General features: G+C 32.0%; 1 protein-coding gene and 1 long non-coding RNA gene across 7 annotated transcripts in view; both read left to right on the top strand.

Annotated features, from left to right (window-relative positions):
* Positions 1–518: 518 nt before the first annotated feature.
* The window catches only part of wdfy1 (WD repeat and FYVE domain containing 1), a 33,799-nt gene continuing 21,817 nt past the window's right edge, over positions 519–12,500 (top strand). For 5 of the 6 annotated variants that reach the window (XR_015508530.1, XR_015508529.1, XR_015508527.1 and 2 more), the window contains exons 1-2: positions 519–705; positions 10,203–10,270. Coding sequence is in view for 1 of the 6 variants with exons in the window: in NM_001007057.3 (NP_001007058.2) it covers positions 569–705; positions 10,203–10,270 (205 nt within the window). In the remaining 5 variants the exon portion in view is untranslated. 6 annotated transcript variants of the gene reach the window in all.
* On the top strand, positions 4,436–6,089 carry LOC147840705 (uncharacterized). Its single transcript, XR_015510037.1, has 2 exons — positions 4,436–5,744; positions 5,826–6,089. It is a non-coding gene; the product is annotated as an uncharacterized LOC147840705 (long non-coding RNA).

The following is a 12,500-nucleotide window of genomic DNA, read 5'->3' as shown; positions in this document are numbered from 1 at the left end:
ACAGTATTGGAGGAATGTCGTGAAATGTAGTGAAATAAGAGTAAGATTTTTTCTATAATAATTTACTTGAGTAAAAGTACACATATTTAAATGTACTCAAAAAGTACACAGTACCCAATAATTTTACTTAAGTAAATGTAACGAAGTAAATGTAACTCGTTACTACCAACCTCTGTTCAAAAGTAACGTGGCTATGTATTACTTTAAAAGTAACGCAGCAAGTTAGTTTTTAGAAGTAACTCAATATACATTCATTTCAAAAGTAGCTTTTCCCAAAACTGTAGTATGTTCCATGTGTTTTATTTGTTCCTCCATGTTTGTCCTTTAAAGAGCTGTTGTATTACCATAGCAATTACAAAATTACCACAACAGATTAATCCAAATAACGTTACTTTACGGTTGAAAAACATTAATATTGTTTTCTCTATGCGTTATTGTTTTCCTGGGCGCGTTTTGTCGGAGTGTTACGGTATCTGCTGTTGTGGTTGAAGTTCTCCGGCGCTCAGCTGACTCGAGTTGGGGAATCATCATCGTTATTATCGCGCATAGGGAAGCAGGAGAGGCGGCCATGGCGGCGGAGATCCACTCGAGGCCCCAAAGCTCCAGACCGGTTCTGCTGAACAAGATTGAGGGCCACAGCGACGGCGTTAACGCGGCGGTGCTCATCCCGAAGGAAGACGGAGTAATCACGGTCAGCGAAGACAGGTATAGCCGCTGCTGGACACACACACGGTCAAACAGCTAACAAAACACTTCATTTATCTGGAAATTGGCGCGTTGTGTTTGTTGAAGTACAGATTTGTTCATTTATCATATGAAGGAATGTGTAAATACTGTACTACTATGATATTTACCTCCGTTATACAAAAGCTGAAGGACTAGTAGCATGTTTACTGTGTTAAACATCTAAATCACCATGGTGGTGCTTGTGTTTTAGTGTTTTGAACGTTAGTGTATTGAACTTGACGAGTTTGGTTTTGTTTTGGTTAGCAGTTAACGTTAAACTTCCAGAATGAAATTTGTGTCATGATTTACTCGCACCAATCCGCTTTTTTCAAACCTGTATGAGTTTCTTTTCTTCAGTTCATATCCGCCCACATGAAAAAAATATACTATTGTAATTCAATAGTTTGAGTAGTCTGTACTCTACTAGAAACACAACAATAGTAATATATACAAATAACCCTGTACTTTAGTTTTATCCAACTAACGTTATAAAATATATTATACAACAGTACATCACAGTTTACTGTAGTAAACTAAAGTAACGTTAGTATACTACATTATTTATTACACTTATACCACTTCATTTATTTAGTGATTGGCGATTTGTGTTTGTTGAAGTACTTGTTTATTCTTTTACGAAAGAATGTTTGAAAATAGTATAGTATGCAAATGTTTTTCACCATGGTACAAAAACTGAAGTTTTAGTAGCATGTTAATGTACTGTTAAATGTCTAAAACACTAACGTTAGTGGTGTTTGTGTTTTAGTGTTTTGAACGGAGATTAAAGTTTTGTTTTAGTTAGCAGTTAACGTTAAACTTCCAGAATGAAATTTGTCATGATTTACACACACCCCTCCGCTTTTTTTCAAACCTGTATGAGTTTCTTCAGTTCATATTCGCCCACATGAAAAAATATATACCATTGTAATTCAATAGTTAGTGTATTCTGTACTCTACTAGTAACACAACAGTAGTAATATATATAAATAACCCTGTACTGTAGTTTTATCCCACTATAAGATATTTTATACAACAGTACACCACAGTTTACTGTAGTAATAACTAAAGTAGTATACTACATTATTTATTACACTTATACCACTTCATTTATTTAGTGATTTGTGTTTGTTGACGTACTTGTTTAGTCTTTTACGAAAGAATGTTTGAAAATAGTATAGTTCGCTAATGTTTTTCACCATGGTACAAAAACTGAAGTTAATGTGCTAAATGTGCAAAACACTAACGTTAGTGGTGTTTGTGTTTTAGTGTTTTAAACGGAGATTGAACTTGACTTTGGTTTTGTTTTGGTTAGCAGTTAACGTTAAACTTTATTCACATCCAGAATGAGATTTGTATCATGATTTACACACCCCTCCACTCTTTACCAAACCTGTATGAGTTTCTTTTCTTTAATTCTTATCCGCCCACATTAAAAAAATACTATAGTAATCCTATAGTTATTGTATTCTGTACTCCACTAGTAACACAACAACTATAGTAATAGATATAACATACAGGGTGGGCCATTTATATAGATACACCTTAATAAAATGGGAATGGTTAGTGATATTAGCGTCCTGTTTGTGGCACATTAGTATATGTGAGGGGGCAAACTTTTCAAGATGGGTGGTGACCATGATGGCCCTTTTTTGAAGTCGACCATCTTGGACCTAACTTTTGTTTTTTCAGTTGGAAGAGGGTCATTTGACACATCAAACTTATTGGGAATTTCACAAGCAAAACAATGGTGTGCTTTGTTTTGACGTTACTTTATTTGTTTATGAGTTATTTACAAGTTTCTGACCACTTAAAACGTTCAATGTGCTGCCCATTGTGTTGGATTGTCTATGCAACCCTCTTCTCTCACTCTTCACACACTGATATCAACACCGCAGGAGAAATGCCTGAACAGGCTTCCAGTATCCGTAGTTTCAGGTGCTCTTAGGTCAATATAGGGTAAAAAGGTCCAGAGCATATTATTGTTATTGACACAAACTTTATTGTGATTCGATATAATATCGTTTATCGGCCCAGCCAGCCTGATCTCACAAGAAAACGTAAGTATTTTACGTTTTGCCAGTTTAGTGGTACGAATTCGTAAGAGTTAATTCGTACGAAACTGTCAGTCGTACGATTTTAAAAAGGAGGCATGGCACCTAACCCCACCCCTAAACCCAACCGTCACTGAGGGATGAGCAAGTCATACTAAATTGTACGAATTGGATCGTACAAATTAATTCGAAGTAGCCACTAAATCTACTTAATATACTCTGTAGTAACACAACAATAGGTATACGATATCCTACGATATACGATAATAAATTATATCTTATAGGCTATATTATGCAACAATACACCACAGTTTGCTGTAGTAGGAACTATAGTATAGTATACTGCATTTATTTATTACAGTTTATCAGTTCACTAAAGTTAATACTACAGTATCCGGTAGTATTCATTAACAAAGGGTTGAAGATACTGTAAGCAGTATAGTACACTTTATTTACTCAACCTAGGTATATATGACTTTCCTCTTTCAATATTCTTTTTCTGCATTATATTTTTGAAGGAAATCGAAGTATTATGATTCGTATTACAGAAATTGTAGTGTAATCGTATTACAGAGATGGCATGGATATTGTGCTACAATGAGAATATTTAGGATGATATTTGGGGTAGCTCTGTTTCTTATATCTATATCTTGTTTTTTTTTACTCAGAAACATTTTGCGAAAGATTTTTTTTTAAGCTGGTTAAGCTCTTTTTTTTTGGTGGTCTTTGTAGACATTTGTCAGCTGTGAGACCAGTTTAAAGTTAATTTTAATGACTTTCTCAGCAGTCACAGATGTTGGTCAAGTCCTTCTCATGCATTTCAGCTCATTCATCTTAAAGTTTCAGAAGAATGAAAATTTTTAATGCTAAAAAAAAGAGAAACTCAGATTCAGCAGCATGTGTTTCCAAACACCCATTGAGGGAAGCTTTAGGATTATCAGTAACTTGAAAGTAGCTCATGTGATCGGTTAGAAAAGCAGATATTTTGGTCTGGAAAATAGTTTGAGTCTTTTCAGAGCAGTTTAAAGGGCAGGTCTATTTTTGTGCTTTCAGAATCATTCATATTTGATTTTGTGCAGAGGTTTAGGCGCCCCTCTGAGGCTTAGTTAATAACCCGCTCTTTCTTTATAAGGAAAGATCATAGCGATATAATATGCCATTCAGTTTCTAAAAAAAATCTCAATAATGCAATGTGTTTCAGACAAACATTCTTAGTGTAGCGTCAGTTCCATTGATTTAAATGTAGTCACTTGATTGATTGCACAAAACGTGCTAGAAACGCAGGTAAAACCAATCATAATAAAACAATTCAAATAAATAACAGTCCAAAATATGGTGATTTAAGGCTGGGGTTCTCGAACTTTTCAGCCCGCGACCCTTAAAATAACAACAACAGTGACTCGTGACCCCCTCTATGCTAAGAGGTGGTTATAAGCATACATATATTGTACACAATAGTGCACACACACACCAAAAGGAACTATATAAACAAGTTTATTGACGACACAAAAAAGTGCAACAGTCTATTTTGTATAATCATTATTCGATTATTTAATTTTAATCTCACTTAATGAGAATGATGAGCACAATGTTTATAGCACAAGACTATTCTTGGTTTAATTTTGGAGCCACTTAGAGATCTTCCTCTTTGTTCAGTCGTGGCATTTATTTTTAATCTATGTCAGTGCCATAAAGGTAACATAGAAAAGTTTAACATGGTGTCGTAAAATCAATCTGCTGCAACTAACGCTATTGCTGTGATTTTAATCTAGCATAATAACCCCAGGGGTCACAATGCAATGTAAAAAAAAAAAATTAAAGGCTGATGGCTTTTTTTTTTTTTTGTTTTTTTTTAAATGTAACTTTTAAATATTAAGTATATATTAAATATATTATAAGTTAAACTATTTTTATATTCTGCAGTTTATGGATAAAATATAATAGTTCTAATAGTTTAATAAAATATGAGATTTTTGGAAATCACCAAGCGACTTCTCATTGTCTCGCAACCCCCCCAGGGGGTCCCCAGTCCCACTTTGAGAACCACTGTTTTAAAGTGTCATAATATTGTGTTGGAGTCTCCTACAACTGCTTTAAATGCATAAAAGGTCAGAAAACATGAGCCGCATTTCCACTGTCGAGCCAGTGCGAGCCAGGGCTTTTATCGGGCCGGGCCAATTGCCCGGGAGGTTGAGCAGGGAGGCCGAAATCATGTTGCATTTCCACTGTCAGGCTAGTAACGCAACTCCGCCCCCAGAACATCCCTCGAATCAAACGTCACACAACCCGCCCACTTCAGCAGGAACCAGACAGATAAAGCACACCATCGCATTATCACCAAACCATTATAATGAAGACAACCGAAACAAACAAATGACACTCTACTGAACTGCAGTACATTATGTCTATACACACACAAGCCAGTGTGTTCTCATTCATCATATTCATTTACTCGCCGATCCACTGTTGGCATTGTGCATGGAGTGGTCTTACCACTAACGGAGGCGTCAGCGCACCATCCATAATATAACACCACAGAAATTCTCCGTTAATAACTCGGTAGAAAATCTATTCTATAACATCCTTCTTTAGATAGACGCTGTCAAACATTCAGCCCAAATGCTCCGGAAAAGCCTGAAACATTTATTTTTCCCTATATGGCACTTAATTGGTGATTCCTCTTTATTTAAGGATGTTGCATATTATTCTGTGATCTTAGGTAAAGGCAAGTGTTAAGTATTTTAGCACATAAGAGCAAGTAATAAAATATAGCCTATATTTCGTTGCGCTTAGCAGCTATTCACTAATAAAGCTCTTCATGTATTCAAAATGTCATTTTTAAATTTTACCACGTCATATATAAAAGCATAAACACTTGTTTGAGGACACAGAACACATTTTGTGTTTGCAGTTTTCCCAGATGCGTTTGTAAAGAGGCGCTGCGCATGACTGAGTGGCTGAAAAAAGGTAGACTAGTTTCTGCTTTCACTCACCCAAAAATGCTCTGATTGCACAATTTGAATAATATCGTATCCAAATACTTTACAGGACTCAACAATAAGGACTGCCCGGGGCCAACTTGAAAGACACTCGGGACAGTAGACAGGATTTTTACTGACCCCTATCGGCCAGTAACGATGAGCACCTTTTTTTTGTACCCTGGTAACAACTAGTACAGCGAAAAGATGGCAACATGGTGGCAAAATTAAACAATGAGGCTAAAAGAAAACATCTGTTTCTAAAGTCTTAGAAGCAGACAATTACATGGGTACAAAATTAAGAAACTGAAAAAGAACAAAAAAAAAAAAACAGTTGTCAGTTTGGCAAGCCATTTTTATAAAAATGTAGAATTGCATTAAAATACCAGCACATTTTTCATACTGCTCTTTCGCATAAAATCTTGAATTTTGCTCATTATACATTTATTAACATATTTAAAATGTTTAAATTCTAGATTCACAGGCATAATTTTGCCACCATTTAAAATATGTGGCTTAGAAATAGATATTAACTTATGTTTTTTTGGTGGGGCCAGTGAAAATTTTGGCAGGGCAAGTAAAAATCTTAACCAATGGCCCGATCGGACCCGTATAAAAAATCGTTAGAGTTGAACCATGCTTTATAAGTAATATTTTAAACCTCCTCAGGTGTTTGTTGGTTTTAGAAAATATCTAAAATCTTTTGTTTTAGATAGGCCTTTTGTTAACTGAAAGTTCTAAATGGCTTTAAAATGGTTTGATGTATTGTATACCCAAATTGTTCTACTGTAGCTAGCTTTTGTTTGTTTTATATTGGTTTATTTATTTAATGGGATTTTATTTTATCCAATATTTGTAATTGTTTAAATGATTTCAGTATAGCTTTGGCTATTTGATCAAGATATGACATTAGTGTTTTGAAGTGGACACGTAATTTAAGTTTTATGTTTTTCTGTTGTATTCATTTAGTGCAGGGATGTCAAACTTAATTCCTGGAGGGCCGAAGCCCTGCTCAGTTTAGTTCCATCCCTGCTCCAACACACTTACCTGTAGGTTACAAACAAGCCTGAAGGACTCAATTAGTTTGATCAGGTGTGTTTCACTAGGGTTGGAACTAAACTGTGCAGAGCTGCGGCCCTTTTGGAACTGAGTTTGACACCTGTGATATAGTGTATTATCTCCAAAATAAATAAAAAAATAAAAAAGGTGCTTTTTTTTAAGGCAGCAACACACAAATCTCAAAAATGACCAAAAACTAGCATATTTCTAATACGAAAAGCCTTAAGTGCAGTCCATGTGAAGGAAAGGATGTGGTAGGTCAAGAAAAACATAAGTAAACCAAAAGCTAAGAGTATCAGATGGTGTCACATGAAACAGCTCAATGGAAAAACGAGAAGGAAAAAGCCATTTCTGCCATACCATCAGGCAGAGGTATGCAAAGGACAAGCCCCGACTCTTTTGCAATATGAAACTGAGATGTATTCATCTGATCACAACCTGAAGTGCTTTGCATGGTAAAACGAGAATACTTATAATATTAGATAAAAATAGATTAGCACCTTCTCCCTGCTGTAAATGTTAATGGCTGATCCATCATGGTCAGTGTGGGCAATGCGTGTATGATATGAGGACATTTATGATGGAGAATCACCATGTTTATTAAAGTCCACATGAATTGTAAGTTGCTATAACTCCCTTTGTTAATTTTCCTTCAGCTTAGTCCCTTATTCATCAGGGGTTGCCACAGTGGAATGAACCGCCAACTATTCCAGCATATGTTTTACACATGGATGGCCTTCCAGGGGGCTAATAATTGTTACTTCAACTGTATATGTCTCTTTACTCATAGCTGATTAGTATAGTTTGGGTTTGAAAAAAAACCTAACCAATTTTTAGTTCGAGTTATGATGCTTATTTAGGGTGTGAAAACTTTTGCATGAACTCGAGTTGGAGTGTCTGTAAATGATTGAGCTTTACATATAAGGAATGAATTTGTCTCTGAATGTCTTTTATATTAGGAATATTCTGGTTTTGGTGAGCTAACATGGTTTTAGATGAGAAGCGTGCGGTCGAGTGCTGAGGATTGCTTAGACGTTTTCTCTGTGAAAGCAGAAACGCACACATGCACGATACTGTTTAGAATTAAGCAGGAACAGAAACTGAGCTTGTGTGTGTTTCTGTGCATGATCGTCACACTTCAGTGGGTTATTGTATATTTTTAAAGTTGTTGTTTGTGTATGAACTATTTATTATATATGTTAGGGCTGCTCGATTATGGGAAAAATAATAATGATAATAATTGTAATTACGATTATTCAAAACGATTACTGTTGTTAATTATTCGCCCTTCCGTGATTTTTTTTCTTTATATATATATATATATATATATATATATATATATATATATATATATATATATATATATATATATATATAATTTCCAAAATTATGTTTAACAGAGGTCTTATTTGTATTATTTCTTATTAGGTCTTATTTGTATTATTATCGGCGAAAAAATAAAAGCAGGTTTAAATATTTTAAAACCTATTTTAAGGTCAATATTAATAACCCCCTTAAGCAATATATATTTTGATTGTCAGCATAAGAAACTACTGTTATACAATGACTGGCTTAATTACCCTAATTAAGTCTTTGAATCACACTTTAATCTGAATGCTTGTATTTAAAAAAAAATCTAGTCCAATATTATGTGCTGTCATCATAACAAAGATAAAATAAATTTATTATTAGAAATGAGTTATTAAAACTATTATGTTTAGAAATTGGTTGAGAAAATCTTTCCATTAAACAGAAATTGGGGGGAACTGCAGTGCGGTTCTGATTAATGGTTTCACTTTCACAAGTCTTCTGATTCTCAACTCTGTTGTTTATTACGCAAATGAGGGTTAATATGAATAACCACTAAACACTGCGTTTTGACACCTATTTGACCATTAAAGCATACCTGTCAACATTGGGATGTGAAAATAAAGGTTAATAATTCTGACTTAAAGTGTGTGTGTGTGTGTGTGTGTGTGTGTGTGTGTGTGTGTATACACAGTTAAAGTCAAAATTATTAGCCCCCCTTTTTTTTTTTTTTTTTTTTTTTTTTTTTTTTCTTCCAAATGATGTTTGAGAGAGCAAGATTTCACAGTATGTCTGATAATATTTTTTCTTCTGGAGAAAGTCTTATTTGTTTTATTTCGGCTAGAATAAAAGCAGTTTTTAATTTTTTAAAAACCATTTTTGGGACAAAATTACTAGCACATTTAAGCTAATTTTTTTTCCCGATAGTCTAGTCTACTGAACAAACCATAGTTATTGAATAACTTGCCTAATTACCCTAACCTGCCTACTTCACCTTATTAACCTAGTTAAGCCTTTAAATCTCACTTTAAGCTGTATAGAAGTGTCTTGAAAAATATAAAGTAAAATATTATTTACTGTCATCATGGCAAAGGTAAAATAAATCAGTTATTAGAAATGAGTTATTAAAACTATTATGATTAGAAATGTGCTGAAACAATCTTCCCTCCATTAAACAGAAATTGGGGAAAAAAAATAAACGCTAATAATTCAGGGGGGCTAATAATTCTGACTTCAACTGTGTGTTTGTGTGTGTGTGTGTGTGTGTGTGTGTGTGTGTGTGTGTGTGTGTGTGTATATAATATGGTGCATGTCAGAACTAGTAGATACAGAATAAGGAGCAAAAATCTTTGATTTGTATTTTTAAAAAAATTATATCTATACACAAATAATATCTATACACAGTGAGTAGACTTGTATTATGTAAGTGGAAACCTTTTATTTTGGATGCGATTAATTGTTTGACAGCTTAGTTTTTCTTATAAAATGATTCTACTGAATGATGATAGGGCATACTTTTTCAGAATAACCCATTTTAATAAATCTATTGCTATTTTATATCATCAAAATGTATTTATTTTAAATTATTTTTTGCAGTATGGGTGGCACGGTGGCTTAGTGGTTAGCACTGTAGCCTCAAAGCAAGAAGGTCACTGGTTTGAGTCCCTTCTGGGCCAGTTGGCAATTCTGTGTGGAGTTTGCATGTTCTCCCCGTGTTGGCGTAGGTTTCCTCCGAGTGCTCCGGCTCCTCACAGTCCAAACACATTTGATAGAGGGGAATTGAATAAGCTTAATTGTCCATAATGTATGTGTGTGAATGAGTGTATGGATGTTTCTTAGTACTGGGTTGCAGCTGAAAGGGCATCCACTGCATTAAACATGCTTGATAAATTGCCGGTTAATTCCGCTGTGGGGACCCCTGATTAATTAAAGGAAGACAAATAAGTGAATGAATGTTATTACGCAGTCACTGAAATGAGTGTCTTCAGTAGCTGTATGTACATAAATATTGCTTTAGATTAATTAATTTACTTGGGCTTGATTGCCATGTGATTAATCATGATGGGTTTGTTTATTTCAGGACGATTCGGGTTTGGCTGAAGCGAGACAGTGGACAGTACTGGCCCAGCATTTACCACACTGTGTCCTGTGAGTATCATAGCCTCTCAAAAAAAACTGTTATAAAAGATCAAAATTAGAGACGTTCCACATAATGTTCATGCTGTTCTTGTACAATAGCAGACAATAGACACAAAAAGAGCGTCATTAACACTTCTCGCTTATGTACTGTATCCCCAATGTCTAAAAGCCATACAATTCATTTGAGATCAATGTTTAAATCAGTAGGTTTAATTCAGTGTACGCAGGTGGCAGACTCTCTGAACGTCATCAGTTGTGAAGAAAAGTAATACATAAAGAAATATGCTACATTTTAATACGTCTTCATGTGCAGTGGTATGGTCACTATGGTAACTCTCTGTTGCCATGGCAATTATATCATCTTTTCATATGTCATATATACGTACTCCCCAGTGACGCCAGTAAGTGTGTGACTGCGTTTTTGCTTGAGCTTCTTTATGACCGGTGTTGAGTGCGAATTGAGAATTGAAGAGACTTTGTTCAGAAACTTTTATTTGTGTAATAATATAGTAATTTAGCTAGATTTTTAATAATTTTTTAACAATTTTATGTGCTTTTGTTGGTATTTTTATTATTTTTGTTGTTGTTATTATTAGTATTATTTTGAATATTATTTGATCATTATTATTATTATTAATATTGTTGTTATTATTATTATTATTTTGAATATTATTTGATTATTATTATAATTAATTATAATTTTTAATATTATTTGAACATTATTATTATTATTATTATTATTATTAATATTATATTAAATATTATTATTATTATTAATAATATTATATTAAATATTATTTGAACATTTATTATTATTATTATTATTTTGAATATTTTTTGATTATTATTATTGTTATTATTATTATTTTTAATATTATTTGAACATTATTTGAACATTATTATTATTATTATTAATATTATATTGAATATTATTTGAACATTATTATTATTATTATTATTATTATAATTATTAGTATTGATAACCATATTATTATTATTATTATTATTATATTTATTATTATTAATGATATTTTTAATATTATTTGAACATTATTATTATCATTACTATAATTAATATTTTTAATATTATTTGAACAATAATAATAATATTATTATTAATATTTTAAATATTATTTGATCATTATTATTATTATTATTATTATTATTAATATTTTGAATTATTTGAACTTAATAATATTTTGAATATTATTTGAACATTATTATTATTATTAATATTAATATTTTGAATTATTTGAACTTATTAATATTTTGAATATTATTTGAACATTATTATTATTATTATTTTGAATAATATTTGAACATTATTATTATTATTATTTTGAATAATATTTGAACATTATTATTATTATTATTATTATGTTATTATTTTGAATATTATTTGAATGTTGTTATTATTATTGTTGTTATTATTATTATTATTATTGTTATTATTAATCTGCGTGTGATCTTTTTTTCCGTATTATGATGAAGTTCCTAAAAAAACGAAATTAATACATTGAAAAGCAGTGGGCGTGACTTGTTTTTTTTACTGCGAGCTGATTGGATGTAGTTAAGAAGGCATTTAATTCAGAAAGATGGCGAAAAGAGTTTGTGGAGTTATTATTCAATTGAATTCAAGTTTATTTGTAAAGTGCATTTCACAACAATTGTTGTTTCAAAGCAGCTTTACACTCTGAAATATTATTATTATTATTATATCACTAATTTATATTAGTTATCATAAGTATATTAGTAACATGAATTCTTCGAAAGCATGCTGGAATCATTTATTTTTTCTGTATTATGGGCTATAAACAATACATATTTAGCAAAAAAAGAGTATCCGAGACAAAAAAAAATTAACTTATAAAATAGTATTTATTAACAAATAGGTATATACGAGATAAAATGTTTAATTTAATAGTTTATTAATCCATTTATTTTTAATATTGTAATAAAAATGCAGTCGGAAAATTAGGATATCTGAAATGTTAAAGTATAAATGTTAAAGTATGCACAAAAGGTTTTTATTTAATTATACTAATATTATTTCAAATACCATGTAGTTAATAAATAAGGATTATACAGCTTAAAACAACGAGTAAATACTATATAAAATAATGTCAAATTAAATACATTTTACAAATAAGGATATCTGTAATTAATATGTTTATTGTTTCAAATGGAAATAAACTAACTTAATGACTAACCAATAAACAATTTTTAATATAATAATATT

Source organism: Danio rerio, chromosome 15 (assembly GCF_052040795.2).
Source record: "Danio rerio strain M-AB ecotype USA chromosome 15, GRCz13ab, whole genome shotgun sequence".
In the NCBI taxonomy this organism is placed as follows: Eukaryota; Metazoa; Chordata; class Actinopteri; order Cypriniformes; family Danionidae; genus Danio; species Danio rerio.
The sequence above is the reverse complement of the archived record's forward strand: the minus strand, read 5'-3'. Positions and strand labels throughout refer to the sequence as shown.